The sequence below is a fragment of the Carassius gibelio genome, chromosome A8 (genome assembly GCF_023724105.1).
Source record: "Carassius gibelio isolate Cgi1373 ecotype wild population from Czech Republic chromosome A8, carGib1.2-hapl.c, whole genome shotgun sequence".
Classification (NCBI taxonomy): Eukaryota; Metazoa; Chordata; class Actinopteri; order Cypriniformes; family Cyprinidae; genus Carassius; species Carassius gibelio.
Window position 1 is genome coordinate 12,243,042 of NC_068378.1, and position 13,773 is coordinate 12,256,814.

The 13,773-nt window shown below is 43.0% G+C and overlaps 1 protein-coding gene across 18 annotated transcripts in view; it reads right to left on the bottom strand.

Annotated features, from left to right (window-relative positions):
* The window catches only part of LOC128018479 (RIMS-binding protein 2-like), a 103,517-nt gene that overhangs the window by 16,743 nt on the left and 73,001 nt on the right, over positions 1-13,773 (bottom strand). For 17 of the 18 annotated variants that reach the window (XR_008184890.1, XR_008184891.1, XR_008184889.1 and 14 more), the window contains 4 exons: positions 10,839-10,990; positions 9,601-10,203; positions 9,347-9,496; positions 8,296-8,451 (listed from right to left, as the gene is read on the bottom strand). Coding sequence is in view for 14 of the 18 variants with exons in the window: in XM_052604001.1 (XP_052459961.1) it covers positions 8,296-8,451; positions 9,347-9,496; positions 9,601-10,203; positions 10,839-10,990 (1,061 nt within the window). In the remaining 4 variants the exon portion in view is untranslated. Of the gene's footprint in view, positions 1-4,203; positions 4,960-8,295; positions 8,452-9,346; positions 9,497-9,600; positions 10,204-10,838; positions 10,991-13,773 lie in introns of all 18 variants that reach the window. The other variant, XM_052604004.1, reaches the window with a different exon arrangement.

The window sequence follows — 13,773 nt, forward strand, 5'->3', positions numbered from 1 at the left end:
CTGATTTGAGTCACGATCTGTTTGAGTGTCAGCATCTTGAATTTTAATTTCTGAACTGTACGATTCAACAGACGAAGATCTAAAATGGGACGCAGCCCTCCATCCTTTTTTGGAACAATGAAATAACAGCTGTAAAAACCTGATGCCCTGTCGGGAGGATACACCTGCTCTATAGCATTTTTCGCTAAAAGAGATTTCACTTCTTGCTCCATGACCAGAGCCTGCTCGGGATGCACTACTGTGAGCAACACCCCGTTGTAGCGTGGGGGACGAGAACCGAACTGGATTCTGTAACCCTTCTCTACTATCTGCAGGACCCATTGAGATATATTCGGCAGACTTTTCCATTCAGTCAGACATTCTACTAAGGGGACCAGCCTCTCGAGCTAACTGCTCTTGGACCCCCCTCAGAGGGAGCGAGCCTGACGCAGCGTCTGGGAGACACAGCACCAGAGACCCGCTGGAGACCGCTGCGCCCCGAGGCACCAAGGGTGGCGGGGTTGGCAGGACGGCTCCGTGAGAGCACCGATACCGGACGGGCACCGTATACTGAGGTGTACACCGCACCGTCTCGATTGGGGCTGCCCTCACAGGTCTGACCCATTTGGCGTCAGGACCTTTTCTTCTGAGCCGAAGCTTTCTTAGCGAGAAGAACGGTCCTCAGATCCGGCTTCTGCTTAGATTGCTTTGGCTGTGAGTGCTGGCTCGGTCCCCGTGATTTTTGAGGAGGAGCGCGAGACGCAACACTCTCTTTTTGAAAAACACGATATGAGGAGCATGATGGCTGGGGCTGCCTTGCACGCCCAGCAGCATCAGGATTAGATCGGCGAGGGAGAAAACTTTTAAAAGCTTCAGATTGCTTTTTATTTTCTTGAAATCTTTCAACCACTTCATTCACAGCATCACCAAACAGACCTTCATGAGAAATGGGAGCGTCTAAAAGAAAAGATCTATCTTTATCTTTAATATCTGAAAGATTAAGCCAAAGGTGTCTTTCTGTAGAAACCAAAGCAGCCATAGATCTACCAATAGCACGTGCTGTTTCTTTAGTCGCCCTGAGAGATAAATCCGTAGCCCGACGAAGTTCGCGAATTTCGTCACGGCTGACTCCCTCACTGTTATCTAACTCCCCCAGCAGCTCAGCCTGATAAGCCTGAAGCAAAGCCATCGAGTGAAGGCAAGCTCCAGCCTGACCTGCTGCTGTGTAAGCTTTACCCACTAAATTAGATGTGAGCATGGGCAAAGTCGGGTTCTTAATAGATGACGCTGAACCAGGGGAAAGATAGCTCGCGAGCGTCTGCTCCGCCCGGGGCATCGCTTCATAACCATTTTCTTTCAGCCCTCTTATATCAGAATAAATGCGCACTTGAGGGCTGAAAAGACGTGATGAATATGGCTTATTCCACGATCTAGACAGCTCACTGTGAAGATCAGGGAAAAAAGGGAGACCCCGTGATGTAGGCGATGTTTTAGAAGACAGAAAACGCTCGTCTAATTTGCTTTTAGGACGAGCGCTCTGTTTATCAGATGGCCAAGATATATGTAACTTATCTACAGCTCGTGTTAATACATCAACCAACTCCTCATATGCTGGGGAAAGAGATGGCGAATCCTCTTCCCCCCCGATTGTGTCACCTTCACTGCCCGTTACATCTAACTCCTCGGAGCTAGAGCAACGAAGCAATGGGCTCTCCACCCGGGCGGAAGAAGCCGCGGAGCGGGCTTCCGACACCGGAGTTTGAGCTATGGATCTCCCAGGTAAGGGAGGAGAAAGAGCCCTCGGACCCGTATCCAACCCCGCTGAGAGATCCATTTGCGAACCCCAGGAATGCATTCTCCGTTCTGCCTCGGCAGAAGCGGGTCCTGCACCCTGAGGAGCGCGATGCTCGCCGCTCTTCTCATCAAAGAGTGACAAGCGGGAGCGGAGCATGCGAAGCGAAAGCTTCTCACAATGCGGGCAATCAGTCTCCTCGAAGGCTGATAACGCATGCTCCACTCCCAAACAAACTACACAAAGCTCGTGTGTATCCCCAACCAGTAAAATAACGCGGGCAGGGAGAAGCACACGGTTTGAATAGTTGCTTAGCCATTGTATATAAACTTTGCACAAGACAACAGTAAATATGACAGACAGGTTTGACACAGATCGCTTGCTGAGGCACAGAAAGCTAACATTGGTTGCTCCGGTTGGGGTTTTTATCAATTCCTGGTCGTGACATCACTCCTGACGCTCACTCTCGCCATTGGACTAGTTGACATGGATGCTTCAGACGCACTCACGCAGAATGCGTTCCCAAAGCGTTATCGACGCATCGTCTCTCCCTCGATGGGGAACTGTATTTGATAGTATTCAGGACCTTAATCACCACAGACATCCTGAGAGATTTCCCTGAATAATGAATAATGAATAATGTTCAGAATAATGGACAGTTTTTATTATCTGATTCTTGAATTTTTAATTTGGTCCCCTTCGAATATTTATTACTATTAGGCCAGTAATTCAAAAACCTTATGTATGTATGAGCAGGTATTAGACGAAAACAACTGTGGGAAGCAAATGCATCAAAAAATGATGTATTTGTGCTACTCAATCCAAATAAGTGTGGATGAGTTATCTGTTCAAGCCCAAACAAACCAGCTTTGACTGTTCTAATCAGTGGCACCACATTGTTTACTGGCTTGAATAACTTGTCCATGGTGCACTGTTAAATGCACAGATTAGCCATGCTTTTGGTCTTTCCAGCTTCCCATTAACAACTCTAAACCAGTGTTCCCCAAGCAGAGTATGTAAGCGGAGTGAATTGGGAGCGGAGCGGGGAGTGGCTTGATTTTGACTGGATTAACACTCCGCTACCGCTCTGTCATAGGCATAAATTATGCCAACCAGCGCATTAAACATAATTAGTTAGACTGACATATGTGGATCACATACAAAGGTTAAAAGGGCAATGGACGGGTGCGGGAGGTTAAAGCATGTTGTAAATGTTGTACAGTTTGTTAATCTCTGCTCTAAACTAATGTGCTGCTAAATAGCTGCACACAGACAGAGCACACAAGCCCGCACATAACGTATAGATTGCGTGCATACATTCAGGAATGAAGAAAAATGTAAAAGTTACAGCATATTCTTTCTATTCCTGAATTAACTACCCTCAGTTTTGACATAGTGGAGAGAGGCGTTGCACAGACAGGTAAGCAGTCATTTAATATGGACTTGGGCTAACTGAAATGTTCCAATAAACCATGTTAAAACTATTGTTTAGTTTTATGCATCTATTTTTTGTTTAATATTATTTCTAAACATAGAGAAATCATTTAGCCTTGGAGTGAGGAATGGAGAGAGGAGTGAGAAAATTTTTGATGGTCCACTCCACTCAAATACTCTGTTCCCAACTGTGTTCTTGGAGTCACCCCAACACTACACATTTTTTTAACTCTATCCAATCAAAAACATCTAAATCAACTCATCAGTTCATGAGTAGAGACTTAAAGACCGACAATGGATTGGTCAGACAAGGGAGACATCCAAAATATGTACTTACGGGGTGCCTCCAGGAACAGGGTTTGTATACACTGCTCTAAACCAGAGGTCTTCAGCCTTGCTCTTGGAGACCCACTATCCTGCAAAGTTTATTTCCAACCTGCTTCAGCACACCAGCCTGTGAGTTTTCAAGTGATCTTGAGGACCCAGAATAACTGGTTGGAGCTAAACTCTGAAGGATAGTGGGTCTCCAGGAACAGGCTTGAATACCTCCGTTAGAAACTATTTATATGGACTCTAAAGTTGAAGGACTGTGGAAACATTGTCATTTGATTTTGTGACTCTTCTTACAACAGAAACAAGAAACACTCGGAAATGGCCTTTAGATAAAACAAATCTACACATCCAAAAAATTTCACTCAACACTCTAGGAATCAAACAAAGTCACATGAGGTCTAAACAAAATCAAGAAAGTCAAGAAAGGTCATAAAAGCTAACATCAAAAGGTGAACTCAAACAACAACATAACAAAGTTAAGCAATGTCTAGTAAAATAGACCAAACAAAAAAAGCAAAACAACAAGAAAACCAAATAAACCAATGACAGACTGGGTGGAACACCATGAACAAAAGAATGGTTTAATCGATTGCCGATGAGAACACAAAGCAGTTGGTTGATGATGAGAGGGCGGAAGGGTGAGAGGAGGGGTAGGAGACACACACCAGGGGTTCATCCATTGCCCTGTTGAGTCTGGCCACAGAGTATGCCCTAATGTCCGTGTGATAGGTCCTGCCAACCTCGCTCAGCCTGCCCTCGCTCCGGAACCTGCGTTGGGGATGGTGAAGGTGTGGATGATAGTGATAATGGTGATATGACTCTCGCATGCTCCTTGTCTCCGGAATGGTATCCAGGAAGTCCTCCTCCATGCTACACTGCCGGGTCAGTGACCTTTTCCTGCCAGCAGCCAGAGCACGCCTCTCCACAGGCCCCTCACTGTGGATTACCCGCATGTTGGGGCCAGAACCCACTCGAAGCGGGCTGCCCCCTCTGGACAAGTGGTAACTTCCACGGTAGCCAAGCGAGCCCTCCTCCTCGCTCCCGCAGTCTAGTCCGCTGTCCGGGCTCTTAGTGGTCTGCCTGCTACTGTTCCAGCATGGTGGTCGGTCCTCTATGGAGCTGTAGCGTGGAGAGGAGCGCTGCCTCTGCAGCCTGCGGACACTCTTACTCGGGGAGAGGTGGTTCGGCTGCCGTGAGTTTTGGTGGTAGGGCTGTGGGCTCCTGCAAGGAGTGCCCGGACAAGCCTCCTCAAAACGCAGCCGCTGACCCAGGACCTCCACCCCAGTGTCCTGCTCCTCCTCTGCAACTTCCGGAATGCTGTGTAGCCGCTTGTGGGAGCGCAAGGAACGCTGTCGTACCACCTCCCGCTGCAGGTCCCAACTGTCCCGGTCCACTGCTAGGTCCTGACGCCTATAATATGCCTTTTAGAAGCCGGAGAGGGTGATTGACGAAGGAGGAGCCAAAGTTTCAGTTAGATTTTGACGTTTTTCAATTAGTTAAAATCGGGATTGTTTTTGGTGGGTTTTGTTTGATGGTGTTAGAATAGGCAGAGAAGATAAAACAGTGTGCAAATAGAGAACAAAATGGGAAAAGAAAGACAAAATAAAGACAGAATTAGTTATCGGAGGTCATGGTGGAATGTAGGGCATGCAGTCTCATTCCATGACGGACATGACATGCGACGGAAGGGAATCTGCAGAAGGAAAACATCAGGAAATGCGAACTGTACAGAAAATGAGAACTGGAGATTATCACATAGGCAGGGTTCATTGAGACAATCCACTTACATAGCACATTCCAACAACAACAACTACAGATGAAAATTCAGAACATTAAGAAATGAATAACAGGCAATCAAAGGACCAAGACTAACAAATCTAAGGACTATACAGTACATGAATAAAAAAAAAATAAAAATAAAAATGGAGATTCCTCTGCCAAGCAACAAGTGAATTGTGTTAAAAAGTAGACCAGTAACCTGGAATGGAAATTAAAAATATATATTATTAAAAAGACAAATCTATTTTCAAAGCTATTTTAAAATGTCATCATCCTGATACACGTAACAGATATTTTTAGATTAAGGGAACTTTCACACCTGTCCTGTTGTTTCGGAACCTGGCACGTTTCACCCCTAAGCTCTGTTAATTTGGGCATATGTGAATACGGCAATCGTGCTTGTATCCACACCAAAACAATCGGTCTGAGATCGCCTGAACGAGGTGGTCTCGGCTGGATTGAAAATTAACTGTGAAGGGGTTTCAGTGGGAAAGCAATTCGATCCAACGGACCAATGAACCAGTCTATATCCAATGTATGATGGGTAATAACGTAAGTTCTGCGAAAAGCATTAGACGGTCCCGGCATCCCAATGTGCATACTATTCATCCTATCAGCCCTAAATGTCTGTGGGTGAGCATGTCTTCGCCATTTAAAATCAAAGCGCACCTTTTTATTTTATAATGCTATCTCATTGCTCTGTTAGGTGCATTTTTAAATGTTTTCTTGACGAATCCTGGACTCCTGTTCAAAATGATAAATGAATATAATGACAGTTACAAAAACCACAACAACAATAATCCCTTGAAGCTGTTGTTGTTCCATCTTGACGGATGACAGTTATGAGCGGAATTCTGGAAAATAAACCGTGGAACTTTGACCAATGAGAGGACAATTTACTCGCATGTGATTTATATTATGAGCTGTTTAGAAACTTTGTTGTGTAAAAGGTAGTCACACAAAGAATAAAAAGCAACACTGTAAAAATTGTAATCACTGTTCGAGAACAAAGCAATAAATCTACAGGTGTGAAAGGACCCTAAGAGGTGATTGTTACGGCAAGAATATAAAAAAAAAAACATTGTTTTTTAGTATAGAAGTTTGACACCACTGCATATATATATAAAGCTTTTTATATCATACTAAAGTGTTGCACAGATATCTGCAGTTTGAGGCAAATCATATCTCAAAACAGTAGAATATTCTGTAATTTATATAAGGTGTTAGTTTTCATACCACAATCCCAATAACAGCTCAGGTCTCTAAAAACATAACTCAAAACAAAAATGACAAAAACTGAAATATAATATTCCATTTATTGCTTCATATATTCAATACATCATGTATTTTTGGAACCCTTTCTGTATAATACTTAGCCATAGATATATTTTGAAAGAAATCTTAACAGTATTAAACATTTTTCATGAAAAGGCAGATATTCACAAAATTGAAAAGTTACACTGAGAAAAGTAAAACTTAACAGAAGTGTAACCAAGAGAAAAACATAATCCAGAGCGTTTCATTTAAGCAGACTTTACTTAAATGAGATTCCCAAAATGCCCTTGGAATGATATGTTTATTTCCACCTGATCATGTAGGAGCTAATTTGACACTTGAAACAGGTTCAGTTTATATAATACTTATGCATAGAGTACACAAACAAACCTTTTCTTTATTTAATAATAATCACAAACACTTACAACCATGGCATTGTATTCCATGAGGTAAACACTTCAGGCATAGCAAACAAATACGCACTGTATATATCTGCACATATGTGATTGTCATATGCAATAAATAAAAAAATCTGCAAGAAGAGCCATTTCTATTATATAGAGTAATCCAGATAAATTTTTACTAGATACAAACGCATAGTGATGCAATACTTAAAGCTGCGGTAGGGAACTTTGGACGCTCCAGCGGTTAATAAACAGAACTGCTTGCGTCTTGCGGAAGAACATTGTAGCCGGAACTACTTTTCTCTGTTTATGTCTATGAAGAATCACAAAGGTACTGGGTTACTCCGCCGCGGTATCCCCGAAACAATCTAAAATAGTCCGAATATAAACACTTATTATAGGTGTACCCTAGTGATTCAGGACAAGCTAAAAACACGGTTTGGAATATGGATTCATGGTGTACTCGTTTATTATGTTCATTTTTCTACATTTTGAACACAAACAAAGTTACGGACCGCAGCTCTGATTGGTTGTTTCTTACCGGGAGCGCATGACTTTCTGCAAATGGCAATAGGACCACTGGGAGGAGCCAGAGGAGCTTGATTTTTTCACAGATTATCTGTCTCATATTCTACTGTCAGGACATAATGACAGGTTTAATAAATATGTAAAAAATATTTTTTTACAAAAGTTCCCTACAGCACCTTTAAAACTGAACAATAGAGTTTGCAACATCTGGAGAGCGTGAAGCATATTCCATTGTTTACTCATGCATTGCGTGTGCAGCCTCAGGTTAAGCCATTCAGATGTATCAAGCTTTGTATGACTGGACAGGCTTATACAAAGCTGGCTAAATGACTTGATGACGTCGAAGTTTGGTAGTGCAAAGCCACCCGCTAACCCGCTTTTAAGACCCAGGAGAGACTGAGGATGGGGTGATCTGTTAAGATCCTGCCGCTCAAGCTTTTCTGCAACATCAGAGGTCTACCACCTCCAGTTTTAAATACCCCATCACAAAAACACAGAAAACCAACTCTAGTCATATAATCAGGACAAATCCACTGAGTTACTTTAAAACAAAAATACTCTTACCTCTAAAGACCAACTTAACTGAACTGCAGTTGGCCTTTCAATCCTATTCTATAAGGTTGAAGTGCCAACCATCTAGTACCACCCCTTGGGAGGAGCCCTGCAGAACATGGCATACTCCATCCCCCTACGTCTGTCCCAGCCTCTAGCCTGTGGCCCAATGGCCCACGCCCAAGACAGACGGCGGACGGAAGGGTGTCTGTTCCATACCTTTAATGTGTTGTGCGAGTTGATGCTGCGGCGACGTCCTTCTTCCAGCTGCATGTCCGAGTACAGCTCCTCCTCATCCTCCTCGATGATGTCTGACAGATCGGAGCCCCGACTGCTCTCAGTGTAGTACTCATCACTGTGGTTGTATTGATGATGCTGGAGATACACACACAGAGATCTTCATGATTTAACACTCCAGGAAGAAACCTTCAAAACTCAACAGAAAGCTCACTTAATTAGGTTTTCTAATGTATCCAGTTCCTAATTTTGCCCATCAATTCTATGTTTTTAATTGGTTTTGCAAATGTCTTTGTTGTTTGTAAAACTGATATGTTGCTTGTTTTCCTTGGATTTTGTATTTGTTTCATTTATGAATTATTAATTTGTGAATCCAAGGAAAACAAGCAAAACTTCAAAGGGAAAATAATGTAATGATAAAAATGTAACATAAATAAGCACAAAATAGCCCTGAAAAATATTTAGGCCCATATTTAAATAAAAAATAAAAAATAAAATTACATTTATGCATTTAGCAGACACTTTTATCCAAAGCGACTTACATTGGATTCAAGCTAACAATTTTCTCCTAACGTGTTCCCTGAGATTTGAACCCACAACCTTGCACTTGCTAACGCAATGCTCTACCACTTGAGCTGCAGGAGCACTATATATACTATATTTGAGGGCCTATTTGGCTCACATGTAAAAAATTAAGAATGTTATATTAATTTTGAGTAATTTTTTACTTATACTGATTACTGAGACATATTAAAATGGGCAGCAATATTTCTTTGTCTCAGGAAAAAATGCTAGCATTTAGTTAACATTAAGTTACAAAATATAGTTATAACCAACAATTTACAATATACATTATTAATTTCATTATTAATTCAATAAAATATCAACTTAATATAAGTATAATATAATTCAATATAATATAAAGCATAAATAAACAGAAATGTCCATTTCTTGTGTTGGTGAAGTTGTCAGCTGACTCAAAACTCCCTCCAAAAAAGCTCAGTACAAATAGATCACTATTTCGTAGACTCACCTGTCTCCCCAGCTCAGAACCTCTGAGAAACTCATCCACAGAAGCACCTCTTCGTCTGGCATGAGGGGAATCGTACCCATCCTCCTCCTCATCTGAATTTAATGAATGCGGAGCGTTACCCCTCTCACTGAAGATGTTCCTCCTCTCCACCTGAAACAGATCATGTACATTATACTCTGCCATGCTGCTTCAAATCCTCCATACTGACATCTTGTTCATCAACTTCCTTATTTAACTCAAACCAGTGGACTTACCCTGCTGTTTGGGGCGCTCCTCTGCGCCGCCTGGCGGGCTATAGCACGAGCCACTGTGTTGGGAATGGGCACTCCCTGAGGTTGAGGTAAGATCCTCTGAGGGGAGGGTGAGCGCCGGCCCTCTATGTGAGGGGGCTCCAGTGTGTGTCCCCGGTGTGAAGGGGGCGGAAGGGGTGACGGGGCCCGGGGATGCGGCTCCCAGGGCTGACCCATTCGCCTGCCCATCTCTGGCTCTTTGGCATGGGGGTCTCTGGCACTTGGTAAGAGTTTGGGTTTAGACATGGGGTAGTGGGAGGGTGAGGGGTGAACATTGGGGTGTGAGGGTGGTGGATGAGGGTGGGGTGGCGGGATGGAGTGGGGCTGAACATGCGGCTGTGGATGGGTAGAGGGGTAGGCTTGAGGATAGGGAGGCGGATGGGGGGGTGGGGGGTGTCCGTGGGAGTGAGGCACCAGGAGGCTGTGCGGAATGGCGGCCACGGGAGAGTCCTGCGACTCTCCTTGTGCTGATATTGTCCTCACAATGACCTCCCGCGCTTCCAGACACTGGATACGGTTCAGTTCCACCGTAACGAAATCTGCTGTGGGGTACATTATCTCTGCTATCTGAAAACAAACAAACAAAAGAAATATGGGATAAACAAATGTTCCTTTGCAAGGATAAGCAATGAGTGTTTTCTGCTGAGACGGGCAGAGAGTTTTTCAGATTTGTACTTGACCTGTTATTTTTATGAAACACATGAAACGACACGAGGGTGAGTCATTAATGATATAATTTTAATATTTGGGTGAACTATCCCTTTAACTTCCCCTCACTGGTCCTGGACACACTTATTGTTAAGAGCAGCATATTTCAAACCTACTGGTACATGGAAAACAACTCAGAAAAAAAATACATTTGTATATATAATACATAAATAATTGTACTTTTTTGTCTAAAAGAGGTTAATATTATTTCAAAAAGTGTTTTAATCAGATTGTCCAAAATGACTTACATAAACCCCTGCCTTATATAACACAGGGGAAACACTGGCCATGCTATGACACAAACGATCACCTGATGGAGCCAGTGAGCAGAATGAAACCTGCAATTCAAAAATGTGAACTAGCACATCTTCAGCCTCCAAGCTGATCTTAGACATTTCATTGGCTTCTTTAGCAGGGCCCACTGCTTATTGCAGATCAGTAGCTATTATGCACAAATGGCATGACAATAGTAAGAATCAGCTACATCGCTTTACCTTTTGACCTTTAGTGCAGACCATGTATCCGATTACACTGGCTCCATTGGAAGTGCCCGTAGGAGTGAGAGAAGGAGGCTTCCAACAGATCTGCAAGACTCCAGGTGTCTGTCCCATCTGAACTTGCACATCCTGAGGAGGTAAAGGAGGGCCTGTGAAAAAAAGAAAAAGAGTTGCTTTGTGAGTTGCTACACTGCTTCATGATTCAAGCAAATCTGTGTAGGTCTGCTATTGTGTTTGTGGGTGGGATGTGACATACTTCTGCTTTCAGAAACACGTGCATGCTTGTGCATGAAAATTTGATGCATGTGTAATGATCATGTAAATGTGGATGTGGGTGAGAGTGCGTGCATTTTTCAGCCGTAAGGGACGCCAGCTGGGCATAGACCGACGACAGTGTATTTGCTTATGTCAGCACTCTGAATTTATGTGGGCTGATTCATCTTAATCATACTGAGAGTTTTATGTGGCTGCCAGCAACAGACCGCACCATCTCTGAACCTAAAACGCAGGCATCATTCACTCCATTTATTGCTTGGTTTTAATTCAAAACATTTAAATGTGTTGTAACCAGTTACCAGATGATGCTTGTCAGGGCTGGTTATCAATACAGATTCCCTCATTTGATTCAATTTTGATTCACAAACTTTCCATTTTTTTTTTTCCCAATTTGAATCTAACTTCAATTAAATTGCAATTAATTAGCAGATATTTCAGTTATAATCTCCATTTTGTTTACATGTACAGATAGAAATGTTCTCTTTGCTAATGCTACAAATAGCACAGAGCAGTGTTTCAGACAGGTTCAAATCAGAAACTCTTCAAAACATATATTTTTGTATTTTTTTTTTATTTGCTATGAAAAACTGGCTCATAAGAATAATTTGCTTTTGTATCTTGTTTTTGCATGCAGTGTGGGACAGGTCTTAGCGAAGTCTACAAGAACCAGACATGTCCTTTGCACAGACCCTATGGCCAGCTTCAACACCCCCCACCAAACGAATATTAAAAAAATGTCAGTCCACAGTCTATCTCATGATGCAGCCTGGAATTAAACCACACCCTGTTGGTTAATCTGGCCAGAGGAGAATTGGCTCCCCAAATTAGCCTGGTTTCTCCCCAGGATTTTTTCACCAATGAAACTTGGGTTGTTTCCCACAGTTGACTTTTGGCTTGCTTAGTTTTGGACCCTTAATATTTGGCAATATTACTGACTTGCCTGCATGGCCACTATTGGATGAGAACTGAACTGAGCTGGATGATGACATCACAGCTGCTTTACAGATGAATTCAACTCAACAATGAACTGATTTGAACTGAATAATGACTTGAGGTGTTTTATAGCAGAATATATATAACTTTTTAACTATGTTTAACTGAGAGATGCCATCACATTTGTTGTATACTAAAACACTAATTAAACAGCTTCATAAACTGTAAATGTTTTCCCAGTGACAAACACCCACTCAAACAATCAATTAAGAGAAGCCATCCCGATGTCAGAGAGCAGGCAGTCCTGTCACAGGTTTCAAATCTTCGATGGATCACACTAATCCACACTGATCACTTCTCTCCACACCACATGACAGATCATCAGGGGGAGTGCTTAATCAATGGCCACCCCTCACTGATCAGAGCCCACGGGCTGCTCGGGGCGCTGATCGGTCCAGAGACGTCAGGGGCATGACTGAGTGCCGCTGGAAAGACAGTGGATCTCAAAGTGGATCATGTGATTTGTGAAGTTGATCCAGAGGAACTGGATCAATGCTCTGTAACTGAAAACAGCTCAAAGCCTGTCTTTATCTGATTCAGATGGACATCATGAAATAAATGCCTGCACCGTTAGTCTGTAGGGAAGCCCACTGATGGCTTTACGATACCTTGTGCATATCACACAGTCTGTAGTCGGAGAACACAATGTGAGCGAGACTATGCTGAGGGTTCATTTATCTCAAGATGCCAATATGTCCTGAGGCATGCTCTTCACTGTGCTGGAAATTCAATAATCTGTGAGCAGGACCGTTCCATCATGAGTGGCCTTCCCTTAATTAACATTCTATTTCAATTAAAAGTATCAATAGAACAAAAACAAAAAAGACCAACAATGACAAAAAATACATCAGAGAGGCAGGAGACAGCCATACTAATGCTGATGGCCTTTCATTTCCTCCCTGGACAATGGCTGTCGCACTCAGGATGGGAGGGAAGAACGAGCTGGCGCTGAAAGCATCCTCATACGCATGTCTGCTTTGCTTCTTGGCATTGCAATGAGAGTGTATATATCTAAGAGTGTGTGTGCCAGCGTCAAATAAAGGGGAGACAGTAAAAAACGAGCGAGCGAGGACTCCCTCAGAAGCAGAATAGCGGGCATCCCCCTGCGCCCTCCCCTTTCTCACATCCTCTCTGATTCTTCCTCTTTTCATCCTCAGTCGCTCCATTTCCCTACTGCGGCAAATGCTTGTCCCATTTCCATTCATCACGCATTCATTCATTTCCTTCGCTCTCATTCGTCTGTACTCCAAAGCAAGGCATCTTCAAGGTCCACTGGGAACAGCGTTGAGAGATGAAAAAAAAGCAAAACGCAACCAGGTTGATCAACATCTCAGGTAGATGTCTGCGTAATAGGTGTTATGCCAAAACGCAAAAGTGCCATAGGGTTCTTTAAACGAAGGCTGCTTGTGCTTGCCTACTTGTCTCTCTAGGGTAGGAAGTTCTTTATGGAGCACTAAACTTCCGGGCTCCTTCTTTAGCAGGGTGAATTGATAAACATCAACATCAAGGTTACATGCCTTATGTTAACAGTTACCTGGCACATGAGCAACTCCCACAAACAACTGACAACTTATATCATCTACAGTAGCAAGGACTTTTTCACTGAGGAAGCACCATCTTCAAAATATTTGGATGAGAATTATAATTGGACAAGGATTAGGAT